The sequence below is a fragment of the Paramormyrops kingsleyae genome, chromosome 8 (genome assembly GCF_048594095.1).
Source record: "Paramormyrops kingsleyae isolate MSU_618 chromosome 8, PKINGS_0.4, whole genome shotgun sequence".
Taxonomy (NCBI): Eukaryota; Metazoa; Chordata; class Actinopteri; order Osteoglossiformes; family Mormyridae; genus Paramormyrops; species Paramormyrops kingsleyae.
In genome coordinates this window covers 1848792-1868013 of record NC_132804.1, presented here as the reverse complement: position 1 = coordinate 1868013, position 19222 = coordinate 1848792, and the positions used below count along the sequence as shown (strand labels likewise).

At 45.3% G+C, this 19222-nt stretch overlaps 2 protein-coding genes across 3 annotated transcripts; one reads left to right on the top strand and one right to left on the bottom strand.

The window, feature by feature from the left end:
• The first annotated feature begins 14 nt into the window (after positions 1-14).
• Positions 15-3735, top strand: thoc7 (THO complex 7). 2 transcript variants are annotated; one of them, XM_023793977.1, is made up of 8 exons: positions 15-141; positions 546-666; positions 905-1032; positions 1125-1211; positions 2387-2444; positions 2840-2906; positions 2990-3059; positions 3523-3735. In XM_023793977.1, the coding sequence occupies exons 1-8, from the start codon at positions 123-125 to the stop codon at positions 3579-3581; spliced, it is 609 nt and encodes a 202-aa protein (XP_023649745.1). In that variant the 5' UTR covers positions 15-122; the 3' UTR covers positions 3582-3735. The 2 variants fall into 2 exon arrangements, with proteins under 2 accessions (XP_023649745.1, XP_023649746.1); XM_023793978.2 differs by lacking the exon at positions 15-141 and adding an exon at positions 224-332.
• A 100-nt stretch (positions 3736-3835) lies between these two features.
• LOC111834552 (putative uncharacterized protein C3orf49) lies at positions 3836-8477 on the bottom strand. Its single transcript, XM_023793976.2, has 5 exons — positions 8375-8477; positions 6441-6610; positions 4999-5123; positions 4798-4914; positions 3836-4539 (listed from the first exon to the last, which is right to left on the bottom strand). The coding sequence occupies exons 1-5, from the start codon at positions 8386-8388 to the stop codon at positions 4348-4350; spliced, it is 618 nt and encodes a 205-aa protein (XP_023649744.2). The 5' UTR covers positions 8389-8477; the 3' UTR covers positions 3836-4347.
• Between the last annotated feature and the right edge of the window lie 10745 nt (positions 8478-19222).

The following is a 19222-nucleotide window of genomic DNA, read 5'->3' as shown; positions in this document are numbered from 1 at the left end:
GAACTATCATTCTCGACCAATCAGCCCCGTCGAGCTGCGCACGTAGCTAGCGTCCATTAAGGGAATGTCTGTCAAAGCGGACAATAAAGTTTTATTTGAAGCAGACGGGCACCATTGAACAAATGGGGGCTGTTACAGATGGTGAGTAACTTTGATCTGACTCTGCCATTAACCAATTATTCCGATTGATCTTTAGTTTATTAATTGGCAGCTGGATACGGTGGTTAAAAATCTGTGTGCGTGTTATGCGAAGAGGGATCTTGAACAGTAAACCAAGATTAGTGGTCTTTCATTTGGCAGCTAGCCACACGGTTAATAGTAATTTAGCATGAGTACGTAAGGGTCCTCTATGGAAAAAAATGCGGGCTAGTTTGTTTTATTAATTAGGTGTCTAACAACAGTTCGCTATTACTGAATAGTTGCACAGCCTGCTAGTTAAAGTAATAATCGTAGTTGGCAAGGTGGCGATATGGTGATTTTAAATTGCCCCTACGGGTGTGTGATGTGCTCACAGGAACATATTGACCTTTTTTGTTGATTTACAGACGAAGTTATTCGGAAACGCCTCCTGATTGACGGCGACGGAGCTGGCGACGACCGACGCATCAATGTTCTCCTGAAAAGCTTCACAAAATGGTGCAACTCCGGTGGATCACCCGAGGAAGGGTAACATAACTGGAAGTGTATTTATTTACATATCCAGCCCCCCCAGATTCGCACTTGGAATTTTTTACAGTTTCCCTTGTAATGGGTTTGCTGTGTATCTTGAGATATGAGAACCTTTGCAACCAAACACAATGCAATTGTATATTCCACCCACAGTATTTGTATCCCATTGGCTGGCTGGGAATATTGGTCTCTACCATAGTATTGATGTCGTTAATCCTCATGCATCTCTTTGCAGGTTTACGCAATACCAGCGGATGCTGGGAACTCTGGCACAGTGTGAGTTCTCAATGGGAAAGACTGTTCTGGTCTATAATATGAACCTCAGGGAAATGGAAAACTATGAGAAAATCTATGCTGATATTGGTAAGTTGAGTGTTGGAGCCTCGTGAATAATATGCAGACTATCACTGTATTTTTGGCCTTTTCTTAAAGCTAAACTTTTTTCCCTGTTACAGAGCAAAGCATTACATCTGCCCATGACAAGATTGCAGAATGCAAAAAGGAGATTCTCAGAGCCAAGCGCATCCGGAAAAATCGACAGGGTACGATGGTGCCCGGTCATGCAGGGGTCATTAAACAGATGACTGTTTTTATTTATATTTTATATTTATATTATATTGATAAAGCTGTATAACTGAAAAATATGGCCTCATAACCTGAAGGGTATTTAAAATGTTCCAGTTAAACCATTATATCTGGGTTCCTTCATATTATGGAAAAGTATGGATTTTGGTGTGAATGTCTGTGGAAAAAGGAAAAAGTGTGGAAATATTCCCCTGTTTCCAGACTATTGCAACAAATTGGCCTACTGTGGACTCCAAAAAAAAACAATTAACTTTTTTCTTTAGAAGGACTCAAGGTTTATTTTCCTTTATACTCGTACTGAGTACAATGAGATGATCCCTTCTGCAGATAGAGTAACGACATGATGAATATTCAGTAACTGAACACAGGACAACACTTACTTAAAATAAATATATGTATAATTCTGAATGACTTTGCAAACCACCAGCACTAACCCCGTCCCCACGGTCAACATTTATATCTGCATATTTCTATTTATACTTATTAATGTTTGAGATGTAGTCGCGTTGTGAGCCAGTTGTCAGTGCCCGATCATGCACACTGCACACGCTGAGGGGTGACGTCCCAAACCCAAGGGGGGGGGGGGCTGCGGCTTTCATTAATCCCGGGAAAGGAATACTGATGTAGGCTGCCTCCCCATTTCCAGCACTTACAATGGGAGGAACATGAGTCCTCATCTGATTGGCCTGATTAGGGATCCCAGATGTGGACAGAAAGTAAAATGCAAAGTATATGTGAAGCTGTTTGACATTTTGAACACGGATGAGTAGTTGGCTACGTGGCAGGCAGAAGCGTTGGTGTCTAGTCATAGCCGGGGGGGAGTGGCAAACCGACAGGGTGGCATCTTTTGGGGTGGGGTGGGCGACTTTGCAAACCACCCACACTAATCTCCCCCTGCCGACATGTATTGGTTTCACCCCAGTAAAGTCTGCAAAAGTATCTAATTTTAAAATGGAAAGTGAACAGGGAGCCTGTCGTTTGAAACAGGTCGTCTTGTATTTGTGCATCATTGACAGTTTTACTGAATTTACTGTAACTTGTTCTAAAATGTTGCTCCTCTTGTGTATTTCTGGCTTTATTCTATAAATCTTCTCTAAGTGTTATTTTTAAAAGAGGAAACATGTTTTTATAGAATATGACGCCTTGGCCAAGGTCATCCAGCAGCATCCAGACAGACACGAAACTATGAAGTGAGTATGTCCTCTGCCAGGGAGCCAGTCACCTTCTCACTCTTGGTGTACCTCTAACCGGGTGAATGCTAACTAAGCAAGACACTTCGCCAGGCAACTAACCAGCTAATCCAACTAATCCTGGAGGGCTAGGGGTGTCTGCATTACATGCATGGCCTGCTTAAATATATATATTTAGTATAATTGTACTAATTTAGAAATGCCCACGGGTGGAGAGTAACCCAAAGGCAGGCTACTCCCCAGCTAGAGTGACTTTGAATGTCATCTCTGACAGAGTGAGGGATTGCAGCAGGGAGTAACGTCTGCGTGTGTCTGCTTGTGAAAGTGTTTTCTCATATTTTATGAGAGCTGTGCAGTGGAGTGCAGTGCGGGTGACCGGTGTCACTGTCTTTCAGGCAGCTCAAGGCGCTAGACAAAGAACTGCAGCAGCTATCCCGCATCAAGGAGAACGTGGAGGACAAGGTGACGTAGGGAGCCCTGGGCGCCCCCTCACTCGCGGCTCCCCTCACCTGCGGAGATTTAACCCTTTGTCTCCCCACCTGCAGCTCGAGCTGAGGAAGAAGCAGTTCCATGTGCTATTGAGCACCATCCGCGAGCTGCAGCAGACCCTCGAGAGTAAGTAGTGCTCCTCCTCTGCTGAGGGGGCACCCTGCTTTTGGGCTGTGACCTCGAGGGCACGTCGGCAGGGTGTGAGTTCGGCCACCTGCAAGGCCTGCCTCCACAGGCCTGCCACTCGGATGCAAGCTCGTTCTGTAAGCAGCAATAGCAAAGGAGGAGAATATCAGGGCTGAAATATTTAATTTCCCGGTGGGTGGAGTTCTTAAAATCACACATGGGAGACATGCCCAGTCTGGCTGGCTTGGGACTGGGAATCGTAAAGCATGTGTCTCTGGTGAGTTCTGCCTTCCACCACTGCCTTGCTGAAAATGATTTTGGTGTCTGAGCCCAACCCCCCACCCCGGTCTGGGGACTCGGAAATGTTTTGTAATTAGTGCAAGTGCAGTGCGGTATGTATGATATTATAGCTCTCAGTAATGTGCCTTTGCTGTGTCTCTGAGTTGGTTCTGTATTTCAACAGATGATGAAAAGCTAGAGAGCGATGAATCCCAAGACTGCACCATGGAAAATGGACAGTAGACCCCATGCGTTGGTTATGACCCCCCCCACCACCACCTTTCTGAAATATTGTTGCTACGGATTTGCAAGATCCTCGTCAAGCTATGATTATGCCACATTTGATGTTTTTATAGTTTGTACTTTTTGTGTATAAATAAAATGCCTTTTTTGTCCATCCTTTCATATATTTTTGGCTGAGCTTTGGACGGTTATTGTCTCCTACATGCTGATGTGGATCCAAATACATAATTTGTCCAGACACTACATAAGTAGGGCCTCTAGGTTGGAATGACAAGCAGTAAATAAATAATCTTGCAGAAATACAATATGGGATCCCTGTGTTAATTGATACTGAAACGATACATTTTATTCTTTACATCGGACATGTTTAAAAAGGGACTGAGGGCTAGTAATCAAGGGCATTCTTGCTGAAATGTTAATAATTGAGCAGTACACTGTTCTGATAGGAAAGCACATTGTATTTTCAAACACTGCAAGCCTTAAGAGCAGACTGATGGGCTGATAGAACCAAAAATAGTTCACCGAATAGGTAACCTACCTTTTTTAACGCTCATGCATCATTTTTAACGATGATTTTTGTTTTGGTCGCCAAGCCCCGTATTAAAGCCTGAATGTGTCTGGGATGTTTGCTGCTGCAGCGTGTCTCTACTGGGCTGTTCTATGCAGGTGTTTTAGCTGTTTTCAAACTGCTATTATGTATGTGAAACTAAAGCTAAATGAAATGAAACGTGGAGGTGCTCCGGAGCCTGAGACGTGTTCTTGTCTCCTAGCAGCACCAGCAGATGGCGCTTGTGTTCCTCCAGTGGTGTCTGTGCACTGCCTTTCTAGAGACCCTCTGGAACTGGCTGCTGCTCTGCAGAATCTCCCCGCCCACTTCCTGGCACTGCTCCAGCTCTGACTGGCGCCGCGCTATCAGGCGTGTGGAGCTGTCCACCACGGCGTCGATTAGGCCGTCCACCTGAGGGTGGTGATAGAGGGTTAAGCTCAGGCTCTCTCAGTGCTCTCTGGGCTCTGACCTTCAGCCACTGGCTGGAGGAGGAGGAGGAGGAGTGGGTCCATCCTGCTATGCTCTGCTCAGATGAGACATTTGTGGGAGGTGAAGCATTAACGTTCTTACAGGAAGTGGACCACAGCCGCGGCTCTCGCCTGAACATCTGCATCGGGCATTTTAATCATGGTGGGGTTAGGACCCCCCAGGCCTCATCCTTGGCCTCACCTGGCCCTGCAGCTGCTCTACGCTCTGCCTTGATGTCCCTCTGCTTCTTTCGGCTGGTTTCCTCCTGGACTTTCCTCTCCAGAATGCATATTTCTTGTTTCCCTTTTTATCTGCTACCTGGAAAAAGGATATGGAACTCCAGAAGGGATCGGATCGGCCGGAATAGCGGGTGGGCTGGCTGACACTGACCTACAGACGTACCTTCCGGGTGTGTGTGGCTGGCCTTGAGACAGAGACCCTCTGGAACAGTCGCCTGGACCTTAGCACCAGGTTCGATCCAACATATTTCTGTCTTTCTTCCTCCACCAGATCCACCTGCATGGTGGCTGGTGTTCATGTGGACAAATAAACCCAGAAGCCACTGTCAGCGCCCTCGAGCGATCAGGCCTCAAGAAGACGTTAAACATGAACGCTGAATCTAAACGCTAAATTACCGCATTAACCCTAAATTACCCCTGTCTGATTAGCGCCCCCTCCCCCTGGGTGCAACAGTTGTTTTTACTGGCTTGTTGATTGGCTCTCTCCAACTAATTAAAAGAGATATAATTTGGATTACCATTTCACTGGGCCTGCATAATATGCCAGTTCTTCCTGTTTGTCCCACTGTATCAGTGTTAATGCCCAATTATAATTAGTTATAATTAGTTGCCGAAGATGGAACCATGTACTGAAGATAGTGGCCAGCTGTCACAGCCCTTCCTACTGTCATCCCCGTATCTCCTCGTGCTTCTAGAGAAAAATGCTCTGGCTTCAGAATTGCTTTAGTTTTCATAATCTGGCCTCCACTTGAAATGGATTGGGCAGCTTACTCTAGGCAATGAAATTTAATAAACATGATCGTCAACACATTCAGCCTTTGCTGGTTTTGTGCATTGTAGTCTTGTTTGCCAACTGTAAGAACCAGAGAAAAAAAACAACAAATAGCAGTTCAGTTTATATAGCACTAGGTGGCGCTGTGTCCACTTCAAAGGGGCTAAATTCCACTTATTTCCTTGTAGGAGATCATCTTTGGGGTATTATTATTTTTAAAAAGTTCCCTCAGGAATTTTAACATTTAAACGAAATAATCAGAACTTAAGCCCTTGCACTGCATAGGCAAAATGCTAATTTATGTAAATTCAACTCTGAGGTGTAGCTGCCTGTGCTTCTTTCAGAGATTTAAAAGATGAGCTTAAATGCGGCTTTAGACGTCACCAGCGGCTCGGTACCTGAACACAGTAAAGCCAGCAGGCTCCGGCACAGCTTTTGTCCTCTGTTTGTGCTCAGAATGTATTCTGCCTTTTAAATTCATCATTCTCCAGAGTGGGAAACCTCAGAGAAAAGCAGTTCAACCTTGGGTCTGTAAATCGTTACCTTCTCAATTGAACAACACAAAAATTTTCTAACAGGACCTCATATTAGGTTTACGGGCGGCCCTACCTTTGGTCTGTTTTCATTTGTAGGATCTTGGTTGAAAACCCCTGGTCATTACGGACCTAATGAACATCTGCTAACAGGCCTTTGCTGGTGCTGCTGCTTGTTGAATCATCGAATGACTAAAGACCTGTGGCACTGGCTCCTCCCCCTGGTCTCAGGGATGCAGAGGGCACCTCCTAGATGGCGATGTGGCGGATCAGGGCTTCCTCTCGCGACCTGGCGCTCACCTGCGCGTCCTGAGTCCCGGCGGAAGGGACACAGTTTCCGGAAGCATCTCCGCAGCCTCTTAGTGGCGTCCTGTGGCCTGAGTGTCGGGGGATTCCCAGCAGGAGGGGACACTAAGCAGCGGACTCTTCGGAAGCCACCTGCTGCTTTCGGCGACAGTTTGCTCAGGAACCTCGGAAGAGAAGGTCGCGCTCAGTACGCACTCAGGAACCGCCAATCCGCAATCAACAAGAGTCAATGGCCTGAAGTCGTTACAGGTTTTTTTACTGTTTAAAAATTAAATGTCTAAATGGCTTTCAAAATTTTCAGCAAAAACTAAGAGTAATAGAACTGTGAGAGGATTGGTGTGGGGGTCAGATGGGTGGGTAACTGGATTAAAAATAGATACTAAATCCCAGTCTACTGTTAATCTGCTTAATTCCTACATATAAAATGTATGTATTTTCTTTATTCCAAATGCCAGAATTTATTGGGGTGACATTTGTATTTGTACCAATGATATAACTTGGAGCTTGAATCTGTTATAGTAGCCCATTTGTTATAGCTGCCCATTTCTTATAGTAGCCCATTTTTGTGTAAAGTGATGACATACCAAACAGGCAGCTAAAGAGCAAAGTATTTAACAGATTGTCCATCCATCGATCTTTCAAGCACTCACGCTGGTCAGGGTCGTGGGGTATATTACCATTGCATTTCATTTTCCATTTACTATTTTTCTCGATTGCTTTGGCATGTTTTATGAAAAATACTTAACATTCGCAAGACTATAGGACCATTTCTCAGAACACTTCATGCATACAGTACAACACCATAGTTTAGCTGCAAAAGCCTGTAATTTACCCAAAACAATTAGCTCCTTTCTCAAAAGCAACTAATTCCAGCAATGAATTAGTCAGTGCCACCAAAATCAAAAGTACAATCGGCATTGTTTTAACCATGAGAGTCAAAATGCTTACAGTAGATATACTATCAGTATATCAGTGTAAGTATGGTCCTGATCGCCACGATTCTGAATGATAGTTGTTTCTGACTGTCATTGTCACTGGCTGATTATTTTTCTTTAGCAAACTGACACTAGTTCATGCCAAAGACACCAGTTTCAACACTGCAAAGTGCAAGTGAAAGCACTCACATGCACATGTAACTTCTGCAGATCTCATGACACAGAACAAAAAAAGTCACACAGCACTGTATAATACAAAAAATAATAACATGACAATACAAGAACAACAAAATCATGTACTGTGGGAAGCAAAAACAATGCCGTCCCTCTGCAATTCAAAGAATACATTTTTAATCATTTTGAAAGGTTGGTAAACTGTTTTGCATGTGGTGGTTAACAAGATGATCACATACTTATATAGTTTTGGGTGTAAAATTATTACAGTGGGGACCTACATAATCTATTTTGACCAACGAGACCAAAGCAACTAAAAATTCTGCCAAATGATGGCAATTGTACAAAAACATTTGCATATATGCACTAAGACATTTAGGAATCTGTGTGAAGCAATGATAAATGATGTTCTGATGAACAAAGTGGTACAGAAAGCTCAACAAATGCATTGTCCTGACCCCGGACAGGGATCTACAGCAGGCTGTATGAGGGTGCATTAACATGATTAAAAAGCAATAACGTGTTATATTTTTTTAATTGATCACAGGCATTAATGTGTTAACTTTGACACCCCTAACTCAAACATTTGGAACTTTGTGTGAAGCAATGAGAATTGATGTTCTTTTGTACAAAAATGACATCATGATGTGGGGATTACACTACTTGTTTTGCAAATGTTGCCTGTCATTTGAGGAGTGCTACAAAGTAATCAAGAAAAACTGTAAAAGCACAGTTTGTGGCATTTGTTAAGTGTGAGGTATGATTTGTGGCTGCAGCAGTGACTGGCGGAAGCCATGCGGCTTTTCCCAGCGGTACTACCTGGACATCCTCATCCCACTGCTCTGATCTGCGGACCCTCTCTCCGTCCCCTTGGCCGGGCAGCAGGACCCTGGTTTCCTCCAGTGCTGAGCAGCCCCCGGGCTGCCCGCTTTTGTGGCCCAGCATGGGGGCTCTTACCTCACCTGTGTTTGCTTGGGATCATCTTCAAATTGGCTGAAACCCACATTAATTTGACAGTAGGTGCTAGATGCATCTTGACACGCCTTCACTAAAGTCGTGCATGCCTGGCAAAGAGCTGCCACTGCAGACTGCAGCTGAAACCTTATAATGTGCACAACGACGGGCAAAACAAAGCACTTTAAAAGCTAGGAATGTAATACGTCATGCTTTTTGGCATCAGGAGCCCAAATGTTTTGTTTCGTGCTGCTTTGAGCTCCTTTTAAACCAGTGGTTACAGTTAATGCATGAGCAGTAAGCTGTGCCAGTAATTAGACACCAAGCACAAACTCTGCATTCAAAGCCATCTGTGCTGTGGATGCAGACTGTAATGAATGGAACAGAGGGATGAGGACGCCGGCCTGTCAATATGACTACACCCTGTCAATATGACTACACCCTATCAATACAACTACACCCTATCAATACAACTACACCCTGTCAATATGACTATACCATATCAATATGACTACACCCTGTCAATATGACTACACCCTGTCAATACGACTACACCCTGTCAATACAACTACACCCTGTCAATATAACTACACCCTGTCAATATGACTACACCCTATCAATACAACTACACCCTATCAATACAACTACACCCTGTCAATATGACTATACCATATCAATATGACTACACCCTGTCAATACGACTACACCCTGTCAATACGGCTACACCCTTTCAATACGACTACACCCTGTCAATATGACTACACCCTATCAATACAACTACACCCTATCAATACAACTACACCCTGTCAATATGACTACATGCAGCATCTTCCAGCAGCAACATCCAAGTGATGATATTTAGTGTACCTCACACATTAAAAGGATCCTGTGTAATCCACCCTTCTGCTGACAGCGTCAAATTTCCGTCTCCCATAACCTGGTTTGGACAGCATGTAAATCCTCCTTTTTGACATCCTGGGATTTTTGCTGTCCACTGTGGTGAGTCAGTGAACATCCCTGCGGCCTCTTGCCTCTGTAGCTGCAGCTGCTGCCTTACACGTTCCCCCCACTGTCTTGTGGCTTCCCACCAGGGACTCTCATTTCCATTCACAGGCTAACAGCATGTGGTCTGCATGTGCTGATGGGCTTCCTATTCCCCATAGTGGTGTCCCGTGGCCCCCAGGCTCACTGGGAGCCTGTACTGGTGAAGAAGCATGTCCTAGGCTTCCATTAATCAGTAATGTAAATGTCAGAACGAGCTGTAGCCCTGTACCTACATTCACTGGTTTTAGTTTCTGCCTAGAATAACTGGATGTCTACATTAGACTGAAAAGACCTTTGCAATGATTCCTCCGATATGTCCAGTGAATCACATCCAGCACTGAGATCAGCTAGAATGTCCTGTGGGGTAAATGGCACCTGTATGTAGGCGAGAATGAATGAACACATCTTCATGCAGCACACTGCATGGTGAAAGATTATGTCGCTGGTTGGATGGTGATTACGGGCTTTTGTGGTCATATTTCCCACGAAGCGCATGACTCTGTCTGTCAGCAGCTTGCTTGAGTGTGGGTGGCCTCACACCAGCAGACATTGGTATTTGGTACAAGAATACTGACTAGTACCAGCTGGGGTCACTAGCACGGTCCCACACACCTGTGGGGTTCTGTGTGTGGGGGGGGTGGGGTGTCCCAGGGGCCACCTCTATTGCGGATGGGAGAGCCAATGATCTTTGCAATAAAACTCCCATAAAGTGGCACCATCAAACAGGTCAGGACGCTGTAGGGGGTGGCTGTAGATGCCTTCCTAGAATCACCCTGAGAGCTCTCTCTGTAAAAATGTAAATCAGTAATTATATTTGCACTTGTGGTTACTATGAGAGATCTCTCAATAAAGTAACACCGATTCTGCAGAAAGGGGACACCTCTAGTATTTTCTTGCCCCTTAGATCTATGGTGCTCATTTGGTAGCAGACAGAGGTGAAATTTAGCACAGCACTTAAAAACCAAAGCAGGGGACAGTGATGTCTCAGAAAACCACAGGACTGGCAGATGTCCCACATGCTCATTCCACAAAGTGACAATGGAAAGTTTCAGGTCAGACAAAGGTGCCTAAATTGCTTCAGTACAAGTTCAGCATCTAAAAAAACTAAACTCGGAAGCTGTGAGAAGTTCAAGTAATTTTTTTTTTGCTTAAATCGCTCATCCCAAGCAAAGGTTGAGTGGGATGGGAACGAGTCATACCTTGGCAAGTCTGAGTCAAGTCTCGAGTTAAAACATTGAAGTCTGAATTGAGTCTCATGTCATTTGCCCTCAAGTCCAAATTGAATCAAAGTCTTTCCATAATTTTTACTAAGTGACAAGTCATCAAATTTCTGACTCAAGTCCAAGTCAAGTTGAGACTCATGTAACTTGAGTCTCTACCTATGTCTGTTTTTTACCTTAAGTGATTAAAACTTGCTGCAGCAAAAACCTACCGCAGTACATTTTAGGATACATTCTTCATAGCCAGAGATAGGTTGAGAGTGTCCACGTGCGATTATCCTCACACAGTTTTATGTCCATGTATTTGTAGAGAGTGACACATCTTTCTAACAAACTCTCTCAGGAGACTTTACATGCAGCCAAATAAAAATGCAGACAGCAGAGAGTCTTACCAGCAGTTTTACCAAGTTGAGTCACAAGTCATCAAATTTGTGACTTGAGTCCAAGGCGGGTCATAAGTCAGTGACTTGAATCCCCAACTCTGCTACTGACTGGGGTGTTTGATGGTGATGTCCCCAAGTGGGAGCAGAACAGTACCCTGATCATGCACTTACAAGGATTAGTGTATGGTCAGCTACTCGAAATCCATACTTGATTATGTACTGAAAAGTACTCACCAGAAGCATTACTGGTTAATATCGTGTACTTGAGAATGTCCAGAAGTCATCCCTGACATCATAAAACTAATTAGAATTTCGAAAGTGGTATTGCAGATGGATGGTGCAATGTTTCGTGTCTTCTCATGCTAGCCATTTTTAAAGGAAGCCTCTACTTTGAGCTCCGTCAAACTGCATTACCAAAAAGCAGAAACCCCAGGGTGAGCGATAAGCATCATTCCTGCAAACCATTACATCTGCCTCAGAGGCCATTCATCTCTGCTGTCTACACTCAGCGGGCATTTAGGGTGCTACTGTAATGGTGGAATCCTTAATGAACCCTACGACACTGAGGGATCCTGCATGGGACACTGGAGAGCAGTGAAACCTGGCTGAACAGCCATCTGTGGGAAGTGAGCTCAGGCCTTGCACTGCATCGATTACCTTGACTCACTGAGACAGAAAGTCAGACCTTGCACTGCATCGATTACCTTGACTCACTGAGACAGAAAGTCAGGCCTTGCGCTGCATCGATTACCTTGACTCACTGAGACAGAAAGCAGACTCTCATCACGGCAGGTTAGATGTCAACCTACAGCAGTAACAATTAGTTTGCAGCAGCTGTTAGAAGTTTGGTTGAAGTCTTTTTGTCAATAAATTACAGCTGGATGAAGGCAGTATCTCCTGAAAACGCTTCAAACTAGAACAACAATACAATTTATTACAAATAGCTGCTATAATCAATGACAAATCACCCTAAAATTCAAATCTAGCATTGTCAAAATGGTTAGCATTAGTAACCTTAAATTCGCCTTATTTCAGGGCAAATAGCAGTTTAATTTGATCAAGGTCGGAATGCGAAACACTGAAAAATACACTGAATATTGAAAGAGATGCTAATGAGACAGCTGTAGGGCAGCAGTGAGGATATCTGTGTGTGAAATAACAAGGTAAGCCTAATTAACATCAAAAAAGGAGTAGAAGACAGCACAGTCCAGGAAGGAAACATTATCCTTTCTCTAAAGAAGCAGGGACCGTTGTTTATGTGTGATCCCTGCATAATAAGGAGAAATGTATTAAGTACAGACAAGGGAGTGTCGCTTTTCTTTTTTTCCCAACAAGTAACTGAAATAACCAAGACGTCTTGATCTGGGGACCCGACCAGCGTTCGATGGTGAGATGAGACATTGAAAATCTTCTTCATGGACAAAAAGAGAGACCCAGCTGCTGCATCTCCAGTCCAGCCTGACCGTCTGTGAGATGCTGACTGTCTTCATCAAGCCAGGAGAGAGAGACAGGCGGCCAGGGTGAGGAGAACGAGCTTCTGCAGCTTCCCTCTGCCAGCCAGATGTTCAAACGTCTCTATAACCGTCACTAATCTCAGTCACACTGTACTAATCTTTTGTGAATAACATCAAACACATGTAAATAATACACAAGCCTGCTTGATATAATGAATCACAATAAACAGTAGTCCAGAAGCTTAATCATTACCAACTCAAAATATCAGTGTGGAAAATAGACCAGAATGACAAATATAAGGTTTAAAGTTCAATTGCTGATGGAATTTGCTTTAAGCGGGGAAGAAAAGGTCAAAGAGACTCCGAGAGCCAGCAGGGAAGGAGCGGAGAGGGTGTTGGAAAGATTTTTGTTTTGCTGCGATCATTTAATCAATTCAGCTATGTTAACTCCACATTTCTATGACTGATTCCAGTTCATTTCAAAACACAGTTTGGCTGTATTTGTCTGGGGTGTTTTCAGAAACATAGGGTTTATTAAATCTTTTTTCACCCCTGAGTTTGCGGTAGCTGCTCTAATCTTTCTAGGCGAATGGCTGTAATGGGATTTTCAGTCAGCCAACATGGAGTATTCGGCAGGAGGGCGAGAGACATTAATTTCCCTCACCTCCCCATCACAGCGCACCCAACCCCCCTGCCCCCCGGGGGGGGGGGGGGCTACGGAAGACCGGGCTGATTCTGGGACAGCATTCCTCACTTGCTGCAAGTCTCAGGAAGCAGGCTGAGATGAGATGAAATAAATGGTGGGGTTAGCCACCAGATATAAGTCTAAAATAGGTCTGGCTGTTAGCTAACATCATAATATCATAACCCCGGTGATCAACAGTTGATGGTAAGAAATATGCCTGAATAAACGCAAAGGCCTTTTAAGCAGGTACAAAAAATGTTTCTGCTTTTCTTAAACAAACAAAAAAAAACCTATAAAAGAATGTATGTAACATGTATGTATTTCAGTGAAGTCAGATTAAAGTACCTCATATTTTTTGGGGAATGAACATATCGGATTGGGAAGCCATCCACCGCAGCCCATGTCTACAGCCAACACTGGCTGGCCAGTTACTCTCCACCATAAACGTCAGGACTTAATCCCTTATCCTCAGATCAGTGGACATTAGGAATCAACCACATTAAAGAATAAATTTAAACAAAAACACAAAGTGGCATTTTAAAGATGCAGTAAGATCGACAACGCCTTCTGTATTGTTTCATTTGGTCTGTTCTAGAAATTGTAGATTTGCACATGAATCCAGTGCGCATACAGTATTTTTCCTCAAATGAACTGTAACAGAAAGACACGAGTTTGCATTTGGACAATAGAGGAAGCGAAAAGAATGAGGCAGATGCACACAAACAGCTTCTGGAAACAGGATCAGTTACCTATACAGTTATTTTCAGTCCTACAAAAGCACTCAGCAGTGAGTCAGAAAGAGCAATCATATTTCATGATAAATTTGATTAGTTTTTTCCTACAAATGACCTTTCTTGAATGTATGCCGTACAGATTTTGTATAATTTGCGTAATTTCAAATGGTTTAGACTAATAATATTAAAATATGCATTTACTATGGACCACACATCACACATATTTTAGCTGCTAGGCCGACATCCAACACATACATACAATGAACCACTGGGGAACTGAACTGAGGCAGGAACTTAAATACTAAGGGGTAACAAGAGTAACACAGGGCAGGTGAGACTAATTAACAAGGTTTGGGAAAAGAGGCCACAGATTAAACTAATAATTAAATCAAGGGACTGGGAGGGGAAAACTAAGAAACTGGCAGAAACAAGGAAACAGAATCTAACACTGAGAATGACAGACCAGTAAAAACACAATCAAGGACACAAAGGAAAAAAAAACAAAACCGAATACAAATCAAAACACAGGGAGTAGAAAACTGATACAACTGAAACACAAGGGAACAAAATCTACAAAAACACGAGGCAGGACTCGAACACATGACATAGGGGTTCACAGGCAGCCGCATCCTCAACTCTGAGTCATGCAGCTGACAGGGAGCAGAGGAAAACACAAAGGGTGACAGGAGGGACAGGGTGGCCAGCGGCACCTGCTGGCCAAATGGGGAAGGGACACGAAAGACTGGGACAACAGCAGCTGACCCTGACAATAATAAATATCAGGACTGCAATCTTCAGATGGACACTGAGATAATTGCAGACTGGCGATGACTCTGAGGACCTCTGCTCCCCAGGTCCGGTTCGCAGAGGTCTGCTGTGAGCGACAGGCCTTTGGCCGCGTGCCGTGACACATCGGGCGCTGCACTGCGGCGCTGCACTGCGGCGCATGGGAGGTGCCTTTCGTGGAGGCTCCAGCGGTGTGCAGTGCGTGAAGTTTGTTTGCATCACGAGGTTTTGACATGCAGATACAGATGTCTCCCAAATTAGAACAGAAGTTAGACTGCCTGTCTCCCCACAGATTGTGCAGACCATAAACTGCAGTCAAGAAGCATAATTTATTTAAACTACTCGCTTTTTTGTGCTTTATGTTGTATCATATTAAATAGCTGAGCAGCAAATAGTTTACTCTTTTTTTGGGCTTAAGGCAAACTTGAGTATTTCTGTGCCTTAAAAATCCGAGACTAGATCTGACACATTTCTATAGACTGAACATGAGCGGAGCTATGAATGAGATCTGCAAACCTCAGACAACAGCGCTTTAAAGGCCTAAGGTTAAAACTGTAGGTACCATCCTCGAAACTCCACAAAAGTCAGTTTTGATTGCAGGCTGAGCAGCTCCCACTGCCGGGTGGCTGCCGGCGTCTCGCTCTCGCCCCCCGCTGTGAGGTTTTAATTACGTCGACGGCCGCGGCTTTGCCGGCTCCGGGGACGAGGCGTCCCCTCACCTTGTCCATGTCCCCCATTCACTGGCATCCCATCCATCCTGGTAGGGATGCAAGATTCTGTATAATCAGCGTTAGAGGATATGGATAGTTTAACAGCCCCGGTCTGAAACACAGCCGCAGGTCACTGAGTTGACGTTAAACTTATTTAAATGTAAAGCATTACATTTATTTTTCTGCTTTTTGGACTGCATGCATTATTGTCTGCACTCTGCAGTACTTTTTACACTTTTTAGTGGGAACTCAGCAGAGCTGCACTCTTGCTTGTAAGGTTCTTTTGCTTCACTTGGACAGAAATGTCTGCTTCGTTAAGTAAATGCATATAAAATGCAATATTGTCGCATGATATGAACTAAAAGAAAGAATGGCAGTGTGTCAATGTTAGATGCGCTGGAAATAATTTTGGGCCCCAAAACATGGTCATATGCTGGTTAAGGCAACATCAGAGGATGAATACTTTCATACATCCATTATAAGGCCACATTTTTAACCAGATATCTTCAAACGGCCATTGAAGTAAATTACATAGAGGCCCATTTCATTCTCCCATCACTGGGGCAAAAAATGGGCTCCAAGTCTTACTGGGTTGCGAGGAAAGACACAATGAGCTTCTGCATGTGGAGAGGATGGGGGTGGGGGGGCACCCCACAGCTCATTGCCATGGTAACAGCAGTGAGGTGAGTTTATGAGAGTCACACAACACACAAGCCAACCACTCAGGAATGTCCTGGAATATCATTCATATGCTGAATCTACACACAGCAGAAGCTGATGCTGGACGACAAGTGTCAAACTGTTCAGTACAGATGCAAAATGTACTTTTAGTGACACTTCATTCATCCACATGGGGAAATTCCGTCTTGCTCTCCATGAGACACACATACAAGTGGGAGCAAGAATTGGAGTCACATTACAGGGTTCGGCAGCAGTTAAGGGCCTTGCTCAAGGGCCCAGCAGTGGTATCAATCTGCCGACCATGGGATTTGAACCAGGGCCCTTGTGGAATCGTAAGCTGCTGAGACACATCAGGCCGTCGAGCAGATACATCCAGTAAGCTCTGTGACTAGGAGCCAGGCAGGGGACGCCCTGTGCAGTGAGGAGCCAGGCAGGGGACGCCCTGTGCAGTGAGGAGCCAGGCAGGGGACGCCCTGTGCAGTGAGGAGCCAGGCAGGGGACGCCCTGTGCAGTGAGGAGCCAGGCAGGGGACGCCCTGTGCAGTGAGGAGCCAGGCAGGGGACGCCCTGTGCAGTGAGGAGCCAGGCAGGGGACGCCCTGTGCAGTGAGGAGCCAGGCAGGGGACGCCCTGTGCAGTGAGGAGCCAGGCAGGGGACGCCCTGTGCAGTGAAACAGCTGTTTTAACACAAATGCATTAAAATGGGTTGTGCATTATACACTTTGCGTTCTGTCATTGCCCTCTGTATTTTTTTGTTTGTACCCGAGCACTTCATGTTCCTTTGCAATCAATGCAGTGGATCTAATTATCTAATGAAAATTGCAACTTTATCCATTTATACAGCAGAGCATTTACCTGGGACAAGTGCATGAATTAAAACACACACACACACACACACACACACACACACACGAAAAAAAACATATATTTGGACTGTAGTTATGTACAATGAGACGACCAGTGTACACTGACCTCGCTCAGGGGATTCATGTTTAACAATCAAGCAATTTTAGTGGCAATAACTTTCCCCTCTTGAAACATTTTTTAAATCAGTCTTGAAGCCCCATTTTAAAGCTTAATGCCAGGTTTGGGAGTCACAATTAATAGAGAATAGAATATTTATGACACTCATTGTTATTTTGCAAGCAAACTCTAAAACAGTCCCTATTTTTGAAGCATGGCTACACGGCAGCAATAAGTCAATTATCTTTAGCGAAACATCAGCTCTTATTTCATATCACAAGCTACATGCTGAGCCATAGCAGCCCCGCATCACAAGCTACATGCTGAGCCATAGCAGCCCCGCATCACAAGCTACATGCTGAGCCATAGCAGCCCCGCATCACAAGCTACATGCTGAGCCATAGCAGCCCCGCATCACAAGCTACATGCTGAGCCATAGCAGCCCCGCATCACAAGCTACATGCTGAGCCATAGCAGCCCCGCATCACAAGCTACATGCTGAGCCATAGCAGCCCCGCATCACAAGCTACATGCTGAGCCATAGCAGCCCCGCATCACAAGCTACATGCTGAGCCATAGCAGCCCCGCATCACAAGCTACATGCTGAGCCATAGCAGCCCCGTATCACAAGCTACATGCTGAGCCATAGCAGCCCCGTATCACAAGCTACATGCTGAGCCATAGCAGCCCCGTATCACAAGCTACATGCTGAGCCATAGCAGCCCCGTATCACAAGCTACATGCTGAGCAATAGCAGCCCCGCATCACAAGCTACATGCTGAGCCATAGCAGCCCCGCATCACAAGCTACATGCTGAGCCATAGCAGCCCCGCATCACAAGCTACATGCTGAGCCATAGCAGCCCCGCATCACAAGCTACATGCTGAGCCATAGCAGCCCCGTATCACAAGCTACATGCTGAGCCATAGCAGCCCCGTATCACAAGCTACATGCTGAGCCATAGCAGCCCCGTATCACAAGCTACATGCTGAGCAATAGCAGCCCCGTATCACAAGCTACATGCTGAGCCATAGCAGCCCCGTATCACAAGCTACATGCTGAGCCATAGCAGCCCCGTATCACAAGCTACATGCTGAGCCATAGCAGCCCCGTATCACAAGCTACATGCTGAGCCATAGCAGCCCCGTATCACAAGCTACATGCTGAGCCATAGCAGCCCCGTATCACAAGCTACATGCTGAGCCATAGCAGCCCCGTATCACAAGCTACATGCTGAGCCATAGCAGCCCCGTATCACAAGCTACATGCTGAGCAATAGCAGCCCCGTATCACAAGCTACATGCTGAGCCATAGCAGCCCCGTATCACAAGCTACATGCTGAGCCATAGCAGCCCCGTATCACAAGCTACATGCTGAGCCATAGCAGCCCCGTATCACAAGCTACATGCTGAGCCATAGCAGCCCCGTATCACAAGCTACATGCTGAGCCATAGCAGCCCCGTATCACAAGCTACATGCTGAGCCATAGCAGCCCCGCATCACAAGCTACATGCTGAGCCATAGCAGCCCCGTATCACAAGCTACATGCTGAGCCATAGCAGCCCCGCATCACAAGCTACATGCTGAGCCATAGCAGCCCCGCATCACAAGCTACATGCTGAGCCATAGCAGCCCCGTATCACAAGCTACATGCTGAGCCATAGCAGCCCCGTATCACAAGCTACATGCTGAGCCATAGCAGCCCCGTATCACAAGCTACATGCTGAGCAATAGCAGCCCCGTATCACAAGCTACATGCTGAGCCATAGCAGCCCCATATCACAAGCTACATGCTGAGCCATAGCAGCCCCGTATCACAAGCTACATGCTGAGCCATAGCAGCCCCGTATCACAAGCTACATGCTGAGCCATAGCAGCCCCGTATCACAAGCTACATGCTGAGCAATAGCAGCCCCGTATCACAAGCTACATGCTGAGGCATAGCAGCCCCGTATCACAAGCTACATGCTGAGCCATAGCAGCCCCGTATCACAAGCTACATGCTGAGCCATAGCAGCCCCGTATCACAAGCTACATGCTGAGCCATAGCAGCCC

Excerpts from the sequence above, each read along its gene's own strand:
- LOC111834552 (XM_023793976.2), bottom strand. Across the intron at positions 4,915-4,998 it reads CAGCCACACACACCCGGAAG|GTAGCAGATAAAAAGGGAAA; the intron begins GTACGTCTGTAG and ends TCCTTTTTCCAG. Across the intron at positions 4,540-4,797 it reads TAGAGCAGCTGCAGGGCCAG|GTGGACGGCCTAATCGACGC; the intron begins GTGAGGCCAAGG and ends CACCACCCTCAG.
- thoc7 (XM_023793977.1), top strand. Across the intron at positions 2,907-2,989 it reads AGGAGAACGTGGAGGACAAG|CTCGAGCTGAGGAAGAAGCA; the intron begins GTGACGTAGGGA and ends CCCCACCTGCAG. Across the intron at positions 3,060-3,522 it reads GCTGCAGCAGACCCTCGAGA|ATGATGAAAAGCTAGAGAGC; the intron begins GTAAGTAGTGCT and ends GTATTTCAACAG.